Source organism: Mastacembelus armatus, chromosome 21 (genome assembly GCF_900324485.2).
Source record: "Mastacembelus armatus chromosome 21, fMasArm1.2, whole genome shotgun sequence".
Classification (NCBI taxonomy): Eukaryota; Metazoa; Chordata; class Actinopteri; order Synbranchiformes; family Mastacembelidae; genus Mastacembelus; species Mastacembelus armatus.
The window spans coordinates 11,408,619-11,422,397 of NC_046653.1; the positions used below are offsets into that span (position 1 = coordinate 11,408,619).

General features: G+C 36.9%; 1 protein-coding gene across 1 annotated transcript in view; it reads left to right on the plus strand.

Annotated features, from left to right (window-relative positions):
• cps1 (carbamoyl-phosphate synthase 1, mitochondrial) overlaps positions 1-13,779 on the plus strand; it is a 42,677-nt gene that overhangs the window by 22,245 nt on the left and 6,653 nt on the right. Inside the window, exons 24-32 of the mRNA XM_026296327.1 lie at positions 193-256; positions 629-810; positions 2,807-3,001; positions 4,312-4,379; positions 6,434-6,509; positions 8,147-8,224; positions 9,881-9,988; positions 10,246-10,335; positions 10,651-10,821. Of these exons, the coding sequence (XP_026152112.1) occupies positions 193-256; positions 629-810; positions 2,807-3,001; positions 4,312-4,379; positions 6,434-6,509; positions 8,147-8,224; positions 9,881-9,988; positions 10,246-10,335; positions 10,651-10,821 (1,032 nt within the window). The remainder of the gene's footprint in view (positions 1-192; positions 257-628; positions 811-2,806; positions 3,002-4,311; positions 4,380-6,433; positions 6,510-8,146; positions 8,225-9,880; positions 9,989-10,245; positions 10,336-10,650; positions 10,822-13,779) is intronic.

Consider the following 13,779-nt stretch of genomic DNA (forward strand, 5'->3'; position numbering starts at 1 on the left):
TGAGATCATAAAAATTATTAGTACCGTAATGTTGCAAATTAAAGTGCAATTGTAATGTAATCAGAATAATGAAAATACAACTGATAGAAAAGCAAATTATTTTGTCAGTGTTTTGGGCTGTAGTAATGAATAATTTTGGTCCATGATAATGCATCATTAACAATGGTTCTTTCTTTTTATCCATTTCATCAGGAGCATGATTTGGACTTTAAAGACCAGGGAACTATGGTTCTTGGTTGTGGGCCCTACCACATTGGTGAGTCCAAAAATGATAACATTTCTGAAAAGATTGACAGTCTTTTTCACCATGCAAGCAATAAAATGTTTGTATACCCTAAGCACACAAACTTAGTCCCACTTATGCCATTCACCCCGTAGCGTGGAAACATTCTTCATAAACGTAGAATAAGTATAATAGATTTGCAGAGGTTGTTGGACATACTGTTAATATTAAATGTGCTTTAAACACAAAATTCTAAACATGCACAGTTGAACAATAAAAATTTGTCAGTTGATTTGCATGATAAGCAGATGCATGTTTTTTTCTACATGTGATGTAGTTGTGTATTTCTTATGCTGAGTGTGTGAACTAAAAGAACTCAAATTAATTAGTGGTTTGATTCAATAGGGAGCAGTGTTGAGTTTGACTGGTGTGCAGTGTCAAGCATCAGAAGCTTGAGACAGATGGGCAAGAAGACAGTGGTGGTAAACCACAACCCTGAGACAGTCAGCACTGACTTTGATGAGTGTGACCGCCTTTATTTTGAAGAGTTGACCCTGGAACGCATTCTGGACATCTCCCAACAAGAGGTTAGGACAAACATGCAATCATGCGGTTTTCTTATTGGACCAACTGTGAACAAAACTATATTAATTCAAGTGTTCCCTTCCTATAATTGTTATGGAGAAAACATGTATTGTTTGACAAGAATTTTTCAACTCTCCACAATACACAAGACACTACAGCTGCCACTGCTGTTCCACTGATGATATCAGTGATTTATTTTCCTGCTCTAGATCATTGGGCCTATCCTAGTTTGCAGAGTGCCCTTTATTTAATCTATCAAAGCGATACATGCATTATAATAACTACTTATATATTCATGAGTGTTGAGTGGAATCTGATTGAAATATTGTATTACAATCAATTTAAGATTTCCACATAGGAGTAGTATTGATCAATTATATAATACATATATAATATAAAAAACGTTAATCATGTCAAACAGATCAATAGCAAATACTAGTGGAATATAACCCCAATAAATATTTATTCAGTATTGCAGAAAGATAGATTTATTGGTCTAAGACTTGCACACATGCGTGCACACGGTAGCATAATTTCTCTGACATTGACCTGATTTGTTTTGGCATGACTGCATGGCTCAGGATGAATTCTTTATAAAAATAAAAAGGGAAAACAAACATTAGCAGTGGGGTTTTGACTTATTATCATGGAGTTCCCACAGAGTAGTTGTCCAAAGTGGTGAAGGGAAAAAAAACATTCCCTGTTCAGACTGGCATAGATGGAAAATAACCAACACTATCCAAAACCTCCCGCTTACTCATATTTATATAAACTAAAATGCAAAACTCAGGAAATGAGTTTTCTTTCTTTCTTTCTTTTCTGCTTTTTCTCCCTTATCCTTTAGTATGGTCTTTGGCACTGAAGCAGCCAAACCAATCTTTGAATGTGTCCCAATGGGGACATATATTTTGCACCACTATAGGCTCATCTAAGATTTAGGAGTTTAGGTTTCTGTAGTTACACGTGTGGATGTTGTTTGAGCGTTTCCAAGCTTTAATAATGTTGCTGTAACACTCACAATTCAAATGGTACGGTTTTTTTCCATTTAAACGTTTTTTGAGTAAATATATTGTTGCGAACCATTTGAGCTTTTTTTACAGCAGCTATGGAAATGTCTATATTTACATGTATATACTTTTTAAAAAAATAAATATTTGGCAGCTAGTATCCAAGGTTCTAAAGTATATCATCTGTCATGGAGAAACAAAATACAGTATCACAGTATTTTATTTGCTGTTCTAATGTTATTAAAATTCTAGTGCAGACTCTTGTGACCTGTCAGACAAAGTCAAACCAGTTAACCCTTAAGGCTACAAAATGTTGGGTAGGACCCAGATAGTGACTGTTTCCTTGATAGCTTCGCTACATGATACGTGTTAAGTTGTGTCTTTGTGTACTAATGCCCATCGACTTACTTCTCCCTTGCAAAGGAATTGTAATCTAGTTAAAGTTGAGATGGGATCAGAGTGTGATTAAGTGTTTGTTTGTTCAGGGAGATAGCATTATCATCAATCCCTCTCTCATGACTACAGTCACCTTTTTCTTTGTATATGCGTGTGTGATAAATACGGCATTAGAGCATAGAGATAAACCTTGGACAGGAGCCGAAGAGCAGGCCCATGAATAATGGAAAGATACAACCTGGCATTGCCATGGAAACAGCATCCCCCCTGGATCAGCTAGACAGGAAAAGGGGTTGCATGCTGTTAATAAAAGGAGCATACACACTTGTTCACACGTACATATACACAATCTCTGCTCATAACTAACCCCATGGCACAACCAAGATCAACTGTTTTTCTTTTTCTTCTATATTTTCACTGTGTGATCAGAGGCCAGAATAATTGGACGTTCCCACAGGTTTCTGACTGTAAATCTTGGCTGATAAGCCTGTGACAGGATGTCCAATACTTGCCTTTTCTCCCTCATCCTCGTCTTGTTCTGTTACAATACCTGCTGTTCTGCCCTCTTCTTCTTTTTCCGTCCTGTCATTTCCAGGGTTGCACTGGCAGCATTGTGTCAGTAGGAGGGCAAATCCCCAACAACCTGGCCATCCCCTTGCACTTGAATGGGGTGAAGATTTTTGGGACAAGCCCACTACAGATTGATCGGGCTGAGGAGCGCTCCGTCTTCTCCAGTATCCTAGATGACCTTGGGGTGGCGCAAGCTCCATGGAGAGCCCTTAGTTCTCTGGTGAGCGAAAACATAAATTATGAATAGAAGAGTTGTTAATGATATAGTGTTGCACACTATTCTGTCAAATATTTACTGACAAAATACTAAGAAAATCTTTTCAATATAAATGAAAATCTATGTTATGAACTTTATGTCCTTAGAACAAATTATTGTTATGTGTCCCTGTTTGTCCTTGTTTCCTTGTTTTGCATTTCTGTCTCGAATGCCTCGACTCACTCAATCAGTACGTTCCCTGTCGGGGACAAAGACTGGCTCCCGCAGCTTATGTATCTATCCTGTTAATACTGTGTGAAACTCATTGTGCTCTTTGTTTGTGTGTCACTCTCCTGCAAAGCTGTATGATATGCTTATGTGGAACATGTGGAGCAATGAAAAATGTCTGCAGTCAGTGCTGAAATATGCCTCTTCCATTACGGCTGCTCATGTATTCAGTGACCACTGAAGAGTGATTAGCTGGCGCACACACAGATAAAGTTCTGTGTCTCTCCAGAGTCTACCTACTTCTTCTATTTCCTTGCTGATCTTGAAGAAACAGATTGTTTTTATTGGGCTGGAATAACTCAGAAGAGCCATGGGGAGATGCTTCTTGTGTCTCTAGGAAGCTATTTTGTGTTTGTACATGGTACCCCACCTGGTGAGTGAACTGTGGGTAATGATAGAGAGAAAAAGGCTACACCTGCAGAAACACACAGAGAGAGAAAGAGCGAAGATGATAATAGTGATGAGGAGGAGGAGTAGGAGGACATCGAGCATTTTTCTCACCAAGTCCCTTTACAAATCCTTTTTCTTCTGTTATTCCACAGTAACTTAATTGTGGGGAGGGATAAACGAGATTATTTGAGGCCCCACTTTCTGACTTTCTAACTGTTGGAGCCCTTATACCGCCTGCAGTTTTACTCCTTGATTAATTCTTTTTTTGTAAAATGTGGAAATACACCTCTTATTCTTAATGCTTTTAAAGTGTGTGGTTGACCAGAGAAGATGTGAAATGGATAAGATGTTACTTTGTGGATGTCTGCAATCATGCTCTTGATTTGATATTCGTTTTAATTAGTTGCTGTAATGTAACTTTATAACAAGACTTCTTTTAAGGTGTTAGATAAAAGAACACAAAACAAGAGGAATAAAAATAAAATGATCAGCAGTTACAAAAATTGCTTAAACTGGCCAGTAATGTCTGAACTTCTAGATCTAATCTACTTTGTCTTAGCACACATCTGTAAAATGCTGAATACATACTGGTATCTCTGGAATTACACAACTTACCCGGTTCTTCTAATATTTGTCATTTTCCTCATTTATCACAGGAAGATGCCTTTGTGTTTGCCAACCAGGTGGGCTATCCATGTCTACTCCGCCCCTCCTATGTTCTGAGGTAAGATGTAACATGCCAGCCAACATAGTAGGAGACATGGCCAACTTTTAATGTATCAACACATAATCACTGAGGTGTAGTACATCATCACTCTAGTAGCCTCTTGATTATCGGAGCTGAAGAGCAGTTAATTTGAGTAATCATTTTCTAATTCCTTACTATACTATATTTTTTTAAAGAAAACTGCAATTTTTGCTGGCTGAAAAAAAATCAGTTTTTATTTTTTATTAACTGTTTGACAGACTTATTGCACAACTTATCTTATAGCCATGGTGGCTTATCCATTAATAAACTTACTAACACAAATGCTTCTTCAGTCATGCAGTGACACTTTTATCCAGCAGATGTCGTGATGAGACTCTATATTTAGCTGGAATTTGGTGTCACTGAGAATAAACTTGTGTATAATGGAGTTTGGGACTTTTAATGATTTTACATGCAGTTTGTTATGTTGTTTTAAAAAGCAAGCTACTGGTAGTTGTTAAGTACTGAGGGAAAGTCACTGTGGTTAAGCCCTGAGTGCTGGTCACATTTAAATTATTATTATTCTACATAATTTCCTCTTCATACTTGTGGCAAAAACTGAGGAGGCTCTTCCGCTCTCCTCTCCTCTCCTCCCCCTTCCTCCTCCCTCCCCTCAAGCATCAGCATAGGGTGAACTCTCTAATCTTTTCCCATTCCCAAAGCATTTTCACTCTACTGGTTTGACGTACTTGGTAATGGTTTTTAAATGTTCTTCTTAGTACATACGCACAAGCCCACACATTTACACGGCAAACTTTCTCTCTTTCTTATCAAATACATGCACAGTAAAATGCAAACACACACCAAACCCCCGAAGGTTTAACAACTTAGTTGTAAAATATGTTCATGTAATAACTTACCTGTATAACCTATATCTTATTTGCATACTATTCATGTCTCATTAGTTATGGAGAATTTTACTCACTTTTTAAATAAAGCAGCTTCAAAAATGTCAATTAATACCTTAAGTAATTGGAAACTGCTTTATTTCTTCAGTATTAACAAGCCAGGACTGGTGTCTAAATAATATTTATACAAAGCAAAACTTTTAACCACTGACTGTAAGTCAAGGCAACACAATTTCAATGTGAACATCAGGACATATGAAGTGAAAGAAGACCATTTATCCTAATGATTGACAATAAGCTCAGTTTTATTTTAAATCCAGTTTATGATTTGCATTGGGAAAATTTCACAACAGTCTCTTATTTTTGTATTCTGCAGAGAGAACAGTTGGTCAGTCCTCAGACATGTCACCTCTTTTTTTTTTTTTTACTCAAGCCATTGGCGAAGTTGTGTCCTTTACTCTAAAATATAAATCTGACCATTTTTCGATATACATCCTAGAGAATATAAGCAGAGTACTGCTACCATCATTAAAGTCATCACCACCAATGGAAAGAACATATTTTAAAACATTTTTATGAAAGACTTTCCATGGAGAGCTTACTCTGCCACATTATAATTCTTATTTTTAAAGTACTGCAGTAAGAAGATGGAAGAAGAAAAATGTCTGAATGTCAGTGCATATTAAACTGATATTGCCAGTGCTCAAATAAGGAGTTGGTATTAATTTGGTGTTTGGTCTGCCTCTGAGCTACAAACAGTGAAGGAAGAAAAGTGTGACCCAAGCCTGTGGCCTTTCTCTGTCCTGTTTCTCTCAACGCCTCCTTTTCAATCAGAAAGACAGACCAGCCAGCAGTCTAAAATGAAAAAACACCACAACAAAACTAGCCTAAATCTGTTGTTTTGTAATGATTAAGTTCTGAACTCGTTTTCAGGAGCCTGGAGTGCTTTTCGACCTAAATAACTTCTCCCTTTCGCTCTCTCTGTTTTGCGTCTTATTTTGACTTTTTTCAGACCTTGTTCCCGATGGTAATAGTGATGCAACAGAGAGATAATGAGTGTTTTGAACAATCATTTGAAGCTTGTATGTTCTCCTGTTTGCTTGCTTCTCTTCCTCTCCTGTGGCCTTTTGTTTTCTCTCCCTCACATACTCTTGCTCTCTCTCTCTCCTCACGTCTCACCAGTGGCTCAGCAATGAATGTGGTATACGGAGACGAGGAGATGAAACGCTTCTTGGAGGAGGCCACTCAGGTTTCCCAGGTGAATGTTAACTCTGTATGTGCATGCCTGCACATGTGAGAGAGACATTTCTCTATATCTCCTTTTTTCTCTATAATACAGACATGCATGCGCACAAACACACACACACACAGACGCAGTCAATTTCATGTGTTGTTCTCCTTTTCCTTTAAGTTAACTAATGTATCTGGCATTCACAGTCATGCTCATATTACCCTTCAACATATCAGTGGTGGCTTAACGGGTTTCACACTTAACTTTTAATATAGTATGTACATAAAGACCAGCTGTTTTTTTTAAAAATTTTTATTCTTCTATCTTTGTGCTCTAGCATATTGTATTTAAAACTTAACAATAACCATCAGGTTAAATGTGTGATTTTCAGCTTTAATTTGAGGATATTTACATTCACATCCTAAGCAGTGTAGGAATCATAGAGGATCATTATGACAAATTACTGTCATCTTAAAGTTAAGTCAGAATAAATGTTTGCCTTCATCTTTTGTAGTAAATGTCTGGCTATTTGAAATCTAAGATCCAGAAACATCAACAAACACTTTAAGAAGCTTTACCAGGCCTGTACTGCAACTATTTTTACTATTTACCTGTTGAATCACAAGTGAGATGAATAAGGGTCAAACAACAAATTTGGTTTCTTTAGCTGTATTATTAAAAATGCTTTACTTTTTCTACATTGGCTTGGGTCTCAGTAGCAAAAGATTTTTCTATATACACATGAATACCTTCACTTACATTTGCCAGATGGTCAAAAACATGACTTCAAATTAACAAGAACATTACTCCATAACTGCTGGATGTATAAATCACCACCTGTCAATATTATATTTTCTTGTGACAAAATAAAATTGATGTGCACCTTTTTATCTGAATGTGTGTGCAGTCCAGCATTATAGAAACTTGTAACACATGATAATGAGCACTGCAACTGTTGTAAAGTAGGGAAAAAATATTTTTTGTGATTTCTTTTATCAATTAATTCATAATATTATTTTTTGATGTGGCACATTCTTCCATGACCAGGGAAGAGCATTGTTAATTTTGGCAGCTATTTTAGAGTTAGTCTTCAGGTGAAAACATTTAAAAGTCTTGGTCATCTTCCCTTATAGTTGTTCTGATTTTAGATGAAAAAAAGTCATTATGTTTTGTCAACTATCAGTCATTACTTTTAGTATTTATTTTATTTCCTACTGAATCCTGCAGGTGTTGAAATCAAGCTTGCAGCTCTGTCGTTATATTGCCAACTTCCTGAGATTCCTTCTGCACCTGTCCCTTATCTGATCCAATCCCACAGACACACTTAAGTTTAGACTGACCATGTATCTATTTTGAATGTCAAATTACACTTTAGTCTAGAAAAAAATACATTTTCTCATAGTTTCTATTATCAGATTAGTTTTAGCTCGTCAGTGTCTAGTCCTAGTCATTGAAAAAAGGTAATTTATGAACATTTTTCAACATCAGATTTTATGGAATAACAAAAACACATTGGTTTCCAGTATTGATGTAACTGCTGACAGAAAAGACAAAACACCAGAATTAATCAAATCTGCCTGTTGGTCTGGAGCAGGCTAGCTGCACAGAATAAATGTTCATGGTAACGTGTGTACCGCTGGTTTCATGCTGTCTTTTTTTCCCAGGAGCATCCAGTGGTCATCACCAAGTTCATCCGTGGTGCCAGGGAGGTAGAGGTGGATGCTGTGGCCAAGGGTGGCAAGGTGAGACTAATGACATATTATGTTCAGTTATTATCATATTTGTGTTAATGTGAATAAGCTCTGGCAATGCAGGCCAAATATACGACTATACGTGCACCAGACAACTACAGTACAACACGCAATACATTATCATTGTTATTCATCTCTGTAGCCTAGTATTATTCAGCCCACCATTATTTTTCAGTTTAAATTGAGAGGTAGGAAAGCTATTGAGCCCAACAGATGAATAAAGTGGAAGTAATCTCATTCATCTTTGGTGAAAAAGCATTACAGCCCAGACAGATCTGATGGAGAAAATGGAATACATTAAAATGCAGAAAAAGTGGTGATACTAAATGATTTTTTTTTTCTTTTTAGATTAGATCAGTTAATTTTTTCTTGTTCAACAATCTGTTTTCGTATCTGAATGACATGTGCCACATATTTATTTATTTTTTTGTTTTTTTACTTTTTTATAATCTGTCTTTTATGAAGATTATCTCTGTATATGCTAAGATTATGTTAGCATATATGTCACTTAACAGTAAGCTGGTTAACTTATACATACCATATTTTTCAGACTATAAGTCACACATTTTGATGATGAATGAATTTCTTAATGTACTTCTGCTTGTTGTTATGCCTAACCTACTTTCTTCATAGGCTAATTTAGATTATAATTAGTATTATTAGAAATGTGACTTATACCCCGAAGTGACTTAAATGTGTTTTTTTTTTTCTATTCAACAAAGCTGTTTTTTGCTAAAAGTGATTTATACTCCGCTGCAGCTTATAGCCCAGTAAATACAGTAACTGTGTATTTGTCAGCACAGAAAGCTGCAGTGGACAGCAGAGCCACAAAGGTACTTATCCTGAACATCTCGTATAATTTATATTGTTCAGGCTGTGAGAGTCATTTCAAGGTGTCAGTTTGAATGTGGGCAATCCAGTTGTATAGTATATTTTCTATTTCTACTTCCCTGAGTACAGCCACTCCTTTATCTTCAGTATCACATTAACAAGCTGTCGATTCATTGAATACCAAACAGGCTTCATTATTCCTGGCCAGGGTGTCTGTGTGCGTGTACGTGTGTGTATGAGTGAGTATGTGTGGGAGAGTGGAAAAGTCAGAGATAATACGTATTAATTACAGGCTCTATCTGATGAGTGCTAATGAATGCTGTGGTTAGCAGCAGTTTAAATGAACTAATGACACGGAAGCTCATTTACAGACACACACACACCCTCACACAGAGTTGCTTGGTGATACAAATCTCCTTTCCTGTGGGTGAAATGTTGGACATTATTCTTTTGACACTACATATTCACATGGATTGTTATAAGCCCTTTGCAGTGAACAGATTTTCAATGAGTGTTGACCTGGCAAATCTTATTTATTTTCTCCAAACACACAGAGCAACACCCTGTTCTATGTGACTCACAATATGTTGACACTGCATTTTTGCCTACTGTTTTTGCACTGTGACAGACTGTAGGTATAAACAACTAATTCTGGACGCCACCTGCCTCTAAGTTTGAAAAATTCCCAACAGTGAAGAGACCAAGGTTTTAATAGTTGAGTCAGCTTGAGTATGGATTTCTGTCACTTTTTAGTGTGATTATCTGCATGAAAAAATACTCCCAAACGTATGGCATACATGGTGTGTGTCTCTGCAGGTCCTGGTCCACGCCATAACGGAGCATGTGGAGGATGCTGGTGTGCACTCAGGAGATGCCACCCTAATGCTGCCAACCCAGACCATTAGCCAGGGGGCACTGGAGAAGGTCACTAAATCACCTCAACATTTACACAGTGCCTTAGCCCATATTAATTAGACTATTAATAATCATTTTTGATGAGCATTTATATTCCATAGGAAATACGTTCTTTACCTCATGTTCTACTTGCTGTAAAACCTCGATGTTCGTATGTGTGTCTTTTCTTCAGTCATGTATATACATGGATATCATGAAATGAAGCAGTCTACACATAGCCTGACATATGTTGTGTGTCTCTGTTTTTGGTTTTTAATTGTTCTCAGGTTAAGACTGCCACCCGCAAAATTGCTCAAGCACTTGAAATTTCGGGGCCTTTTAACACACAGTTTCTGGTTAAAGGAAATGATGTCATGGTAGGTAATATTTCTCAGCATATGACTAAATGATAGATTGACATTTTCACACCTATTTGCAACAAATGCAATTCGCTCACAATTGAATTCACCTTGTGCTGGGACTTTATGATCCATATTGCCTTCATGTTCAGCTTTGATGTTCAGCTTCAGTACACACATGGAAAGTGTGTGTGCGTGTGTGAATGAATAAATCACTTGAATACAGTATCTTTTTATATTTTGTTTACCCTTAATTAATATATACACTAATTAGTCTACAATAAGGTGCGTTTTGTTTTTTGAACTGAGAGTTTGTGTTTCATTCCTTTTCAGGTAATAGAGTGTAATCTGCGGGCATCACGCTCCTTCCCTTTTGTATCAAAAACAATTGGTGTGGACTTTATCAATGTGGCAACCAAAGTGATGGTGGGAGAGCCTTTTGATGAGGCCAGCTTGCCCTCACTGGAGAAGCCCATCATTCCTGTAGACTACGTAGGCATCAAGGTAAGAAGGAGAACATAATGATTATATGTGGGAAATTAGGTTTAATTTGTTTTACTTCTACGTTTTTATAGAGTATAAACAGTGAATAATTGGATGGATACATTATCAGATTAGAAGGTGATAATTTCATTTACCAATACACACGATAAAATATGCCAAAAAATGAGCAAACTCCATATCTAGATTCTTTCCTTTTCATGCGGCTCCAAAAAGGGTTATCAGACCATACCATCGTAAATCTTAAGGGCCCCAGGACAAGACTACTTTCCAACCCTTATCTGTGCAGTATTATATAATTCCATGTTTTGGAGAGCCAGGCCTTAACTATTTTTGTGGTTCAGTGTTTTGTATTTTTCTTCTACAACACAACTGGAAAAGCACAATCATTAATGCCCCCAGTGCCGCAGTCATTTTTGACATCTTTTAAATAAAAGATGGCTGATTTCCATTTAGTTGCTTTGGTTTTAGAGTCCCGATATTGGGCTTGATGGTTTGGTATTACACTGTCATGTCTTGGTGGGATGCTTGAATAAAACAGAGTTATTAAGGATTGCCATTATTATTATGGAAAAAAATTCTAATTTTCTTGTGAAATAACTTTCTGCACTAGATGATTAAAAGTAGTGCAAAAGTAGTTGTATTGCAAGAATTCATCCTCTGTGTAAAACCTGAAAATATTTAGTTTACAATGACACAAATAAAAGCAGATCATTCTCCCATGTGACAGGCTTGAACTGCAGAACATTTTTTGCACTACTTGACTACTTGAGCTTGTTTTGTGTTGTGTTGTTTTCATCAGTCCGTGAAGTACAGAAACTCCATCCATCCATTATTTTCAAAATTGTTTCCAACAATGTTGTCAGACTGACATGTAAACTTATTTAGATTTAATAGCTATAAATGTAATTTTAGAGCTAACTGTTGTATAAAAGTGATGTAGCTTTCCTTACAAGTTAATCACCATGTCTCTGAACTTTGTACAGTCTAATCTATAATGCATGGTTAGAAAAAGAGTTCCAGTGTAAAGGGCCTTACATGTATGATGAGTTAATAAGTAGTGTATGTTCTGCTACTACATCTTTCATTGGATCGCATAACAAAGACAGTAATTACTGCTCCATCCTTTTACCTAAGCATGATAGTGTGTGTGTACTAGGTGCTTTCTCTTACCGGCTGAGAAGCTTACCTCTTAGATTGGGTATGGGAGAGTTTATGTGTCACCAGCTGTTACAAAGCTATTTTTTCCAAAGTAATTTCTCCCTCTAATTACAACAGTGCTGCTGTAACAATGGCTGTAGTTTGGAGCCAATCACGCAGGTATAATCCCCCACTCATCCCTGCCACCTAAAGTTTTCAATTTCTAGGCTGCACAGTGGTGAGGAATATTAATCAGAGCGCTCAATACCCCAGGTGCCAGGTTTAAAAGACTTCCAGTTTACTTGGAGTCTATCATGCAGACTTCATACCCTCTGATTGATAGAAGTAGTGCTAATTTCTTTCTTCTCGTTAAACACATTATTGCTGCCATAACATCAAGCCCCCACTGTAAACAGACTGTGATATCTGAAACCATTATCCAGCCTTAGTAGCCTGAAGATGTGTACCATCAATGTCTACTCTCTCTCAGCCGTTATCCTCACTGTCCTCACTGTTTCATCCTGAGAGACCATCTTCATTTATCTCTCTCATTCCCTCTCAACCTCACTCTGTAGCTACTGCTGTGTCTTTTCTCACTTTGACAGTCCCTCATTTGAGGCCATGTTGTTTTCTTTTCACTAACAAGTCCCCATTGTGTAATTTCTGTCTCTATATACAAACTCATAGGAACAATAACACAGTTTTATTTATGATTCTGAAAGGAAGAGGAACATGAAAACAACATTTGAGGAGGAGGAAGTTGATTTGGTGGTTTGGTATCTGTCCCCAGAGCGCACTTAATGGCTGAAGAAAACTCAAATGTTCTATGCATTGTCCTCTTGACTGTGGCATGTAGGTCATTATGGTGACTTGTGAAATGGACACATTCTGGTAAGGCTAATGGCTCAAGAAAATGCATTCTGGAGACATCGTAGACATCACCAACATAGAAACACTGTAATGGAAGGATACCACCCAAGAGTAACAAAAGAATATTACTAATGAAATATATGCAAGTTCACGTGTTGATTAGCTCTATGGCGTATCTCCATCCTCTCAAATATTGCCAATATCTCTAACTTTCTCACCACATACTGCCTCCACAGTTTTGGTGCCATATGTGTGTGCAGTATATTGATTTGTGGTCTGATTTTTATCTGTTGTATAGTTTTCAAATTTTCACTCCTATGTTTTCCTTGGAGAATAATAGACATTTGGCAGAATAAGTTTATTCCATCTTTAAATGATTCACCAAATTTAGAACATTTTATTTATTTATATCATTTTTTTTTAAACCAGTTTTTAAACAGTTACACTGGGGGTGCTTGTAGTGATGTCCAACCGCTCTAGCTGCATATGTGGATTTTTTAAATTAGGAAAATATTTTTAAACAGCACTCGATCCCACAATTTAACTTTTTTTGATTCACAAATTATACATTAAAACACTTTCATCACAAATACACACATACTGCAGATTCACCACAGCAATAATACCGAACACCCTACCTCCATCTAGCAATGCTAATATAACCACCCTTTATATCCAAAACCATAGCAAAACCAAAATGAACTGACACCAGCATCCTTGTATCTATATTCTAACCACGCTAAACACCCGACCTACTAGTTATTGCTATTGTGGAATCAAACCCCTCGCAAAAACTAGCCATCATCTAGCATTAGCATGTCGAAATTTAACAGGACTTCATCGTAATCACCCAGACATGTCCTAATAATGACCTATGAGAACCCTAGGAGTTACCTTGTAACCAACCATTCTTCTAGTGTAAAACCATCAGACAAAGTGTGATGGGTATTT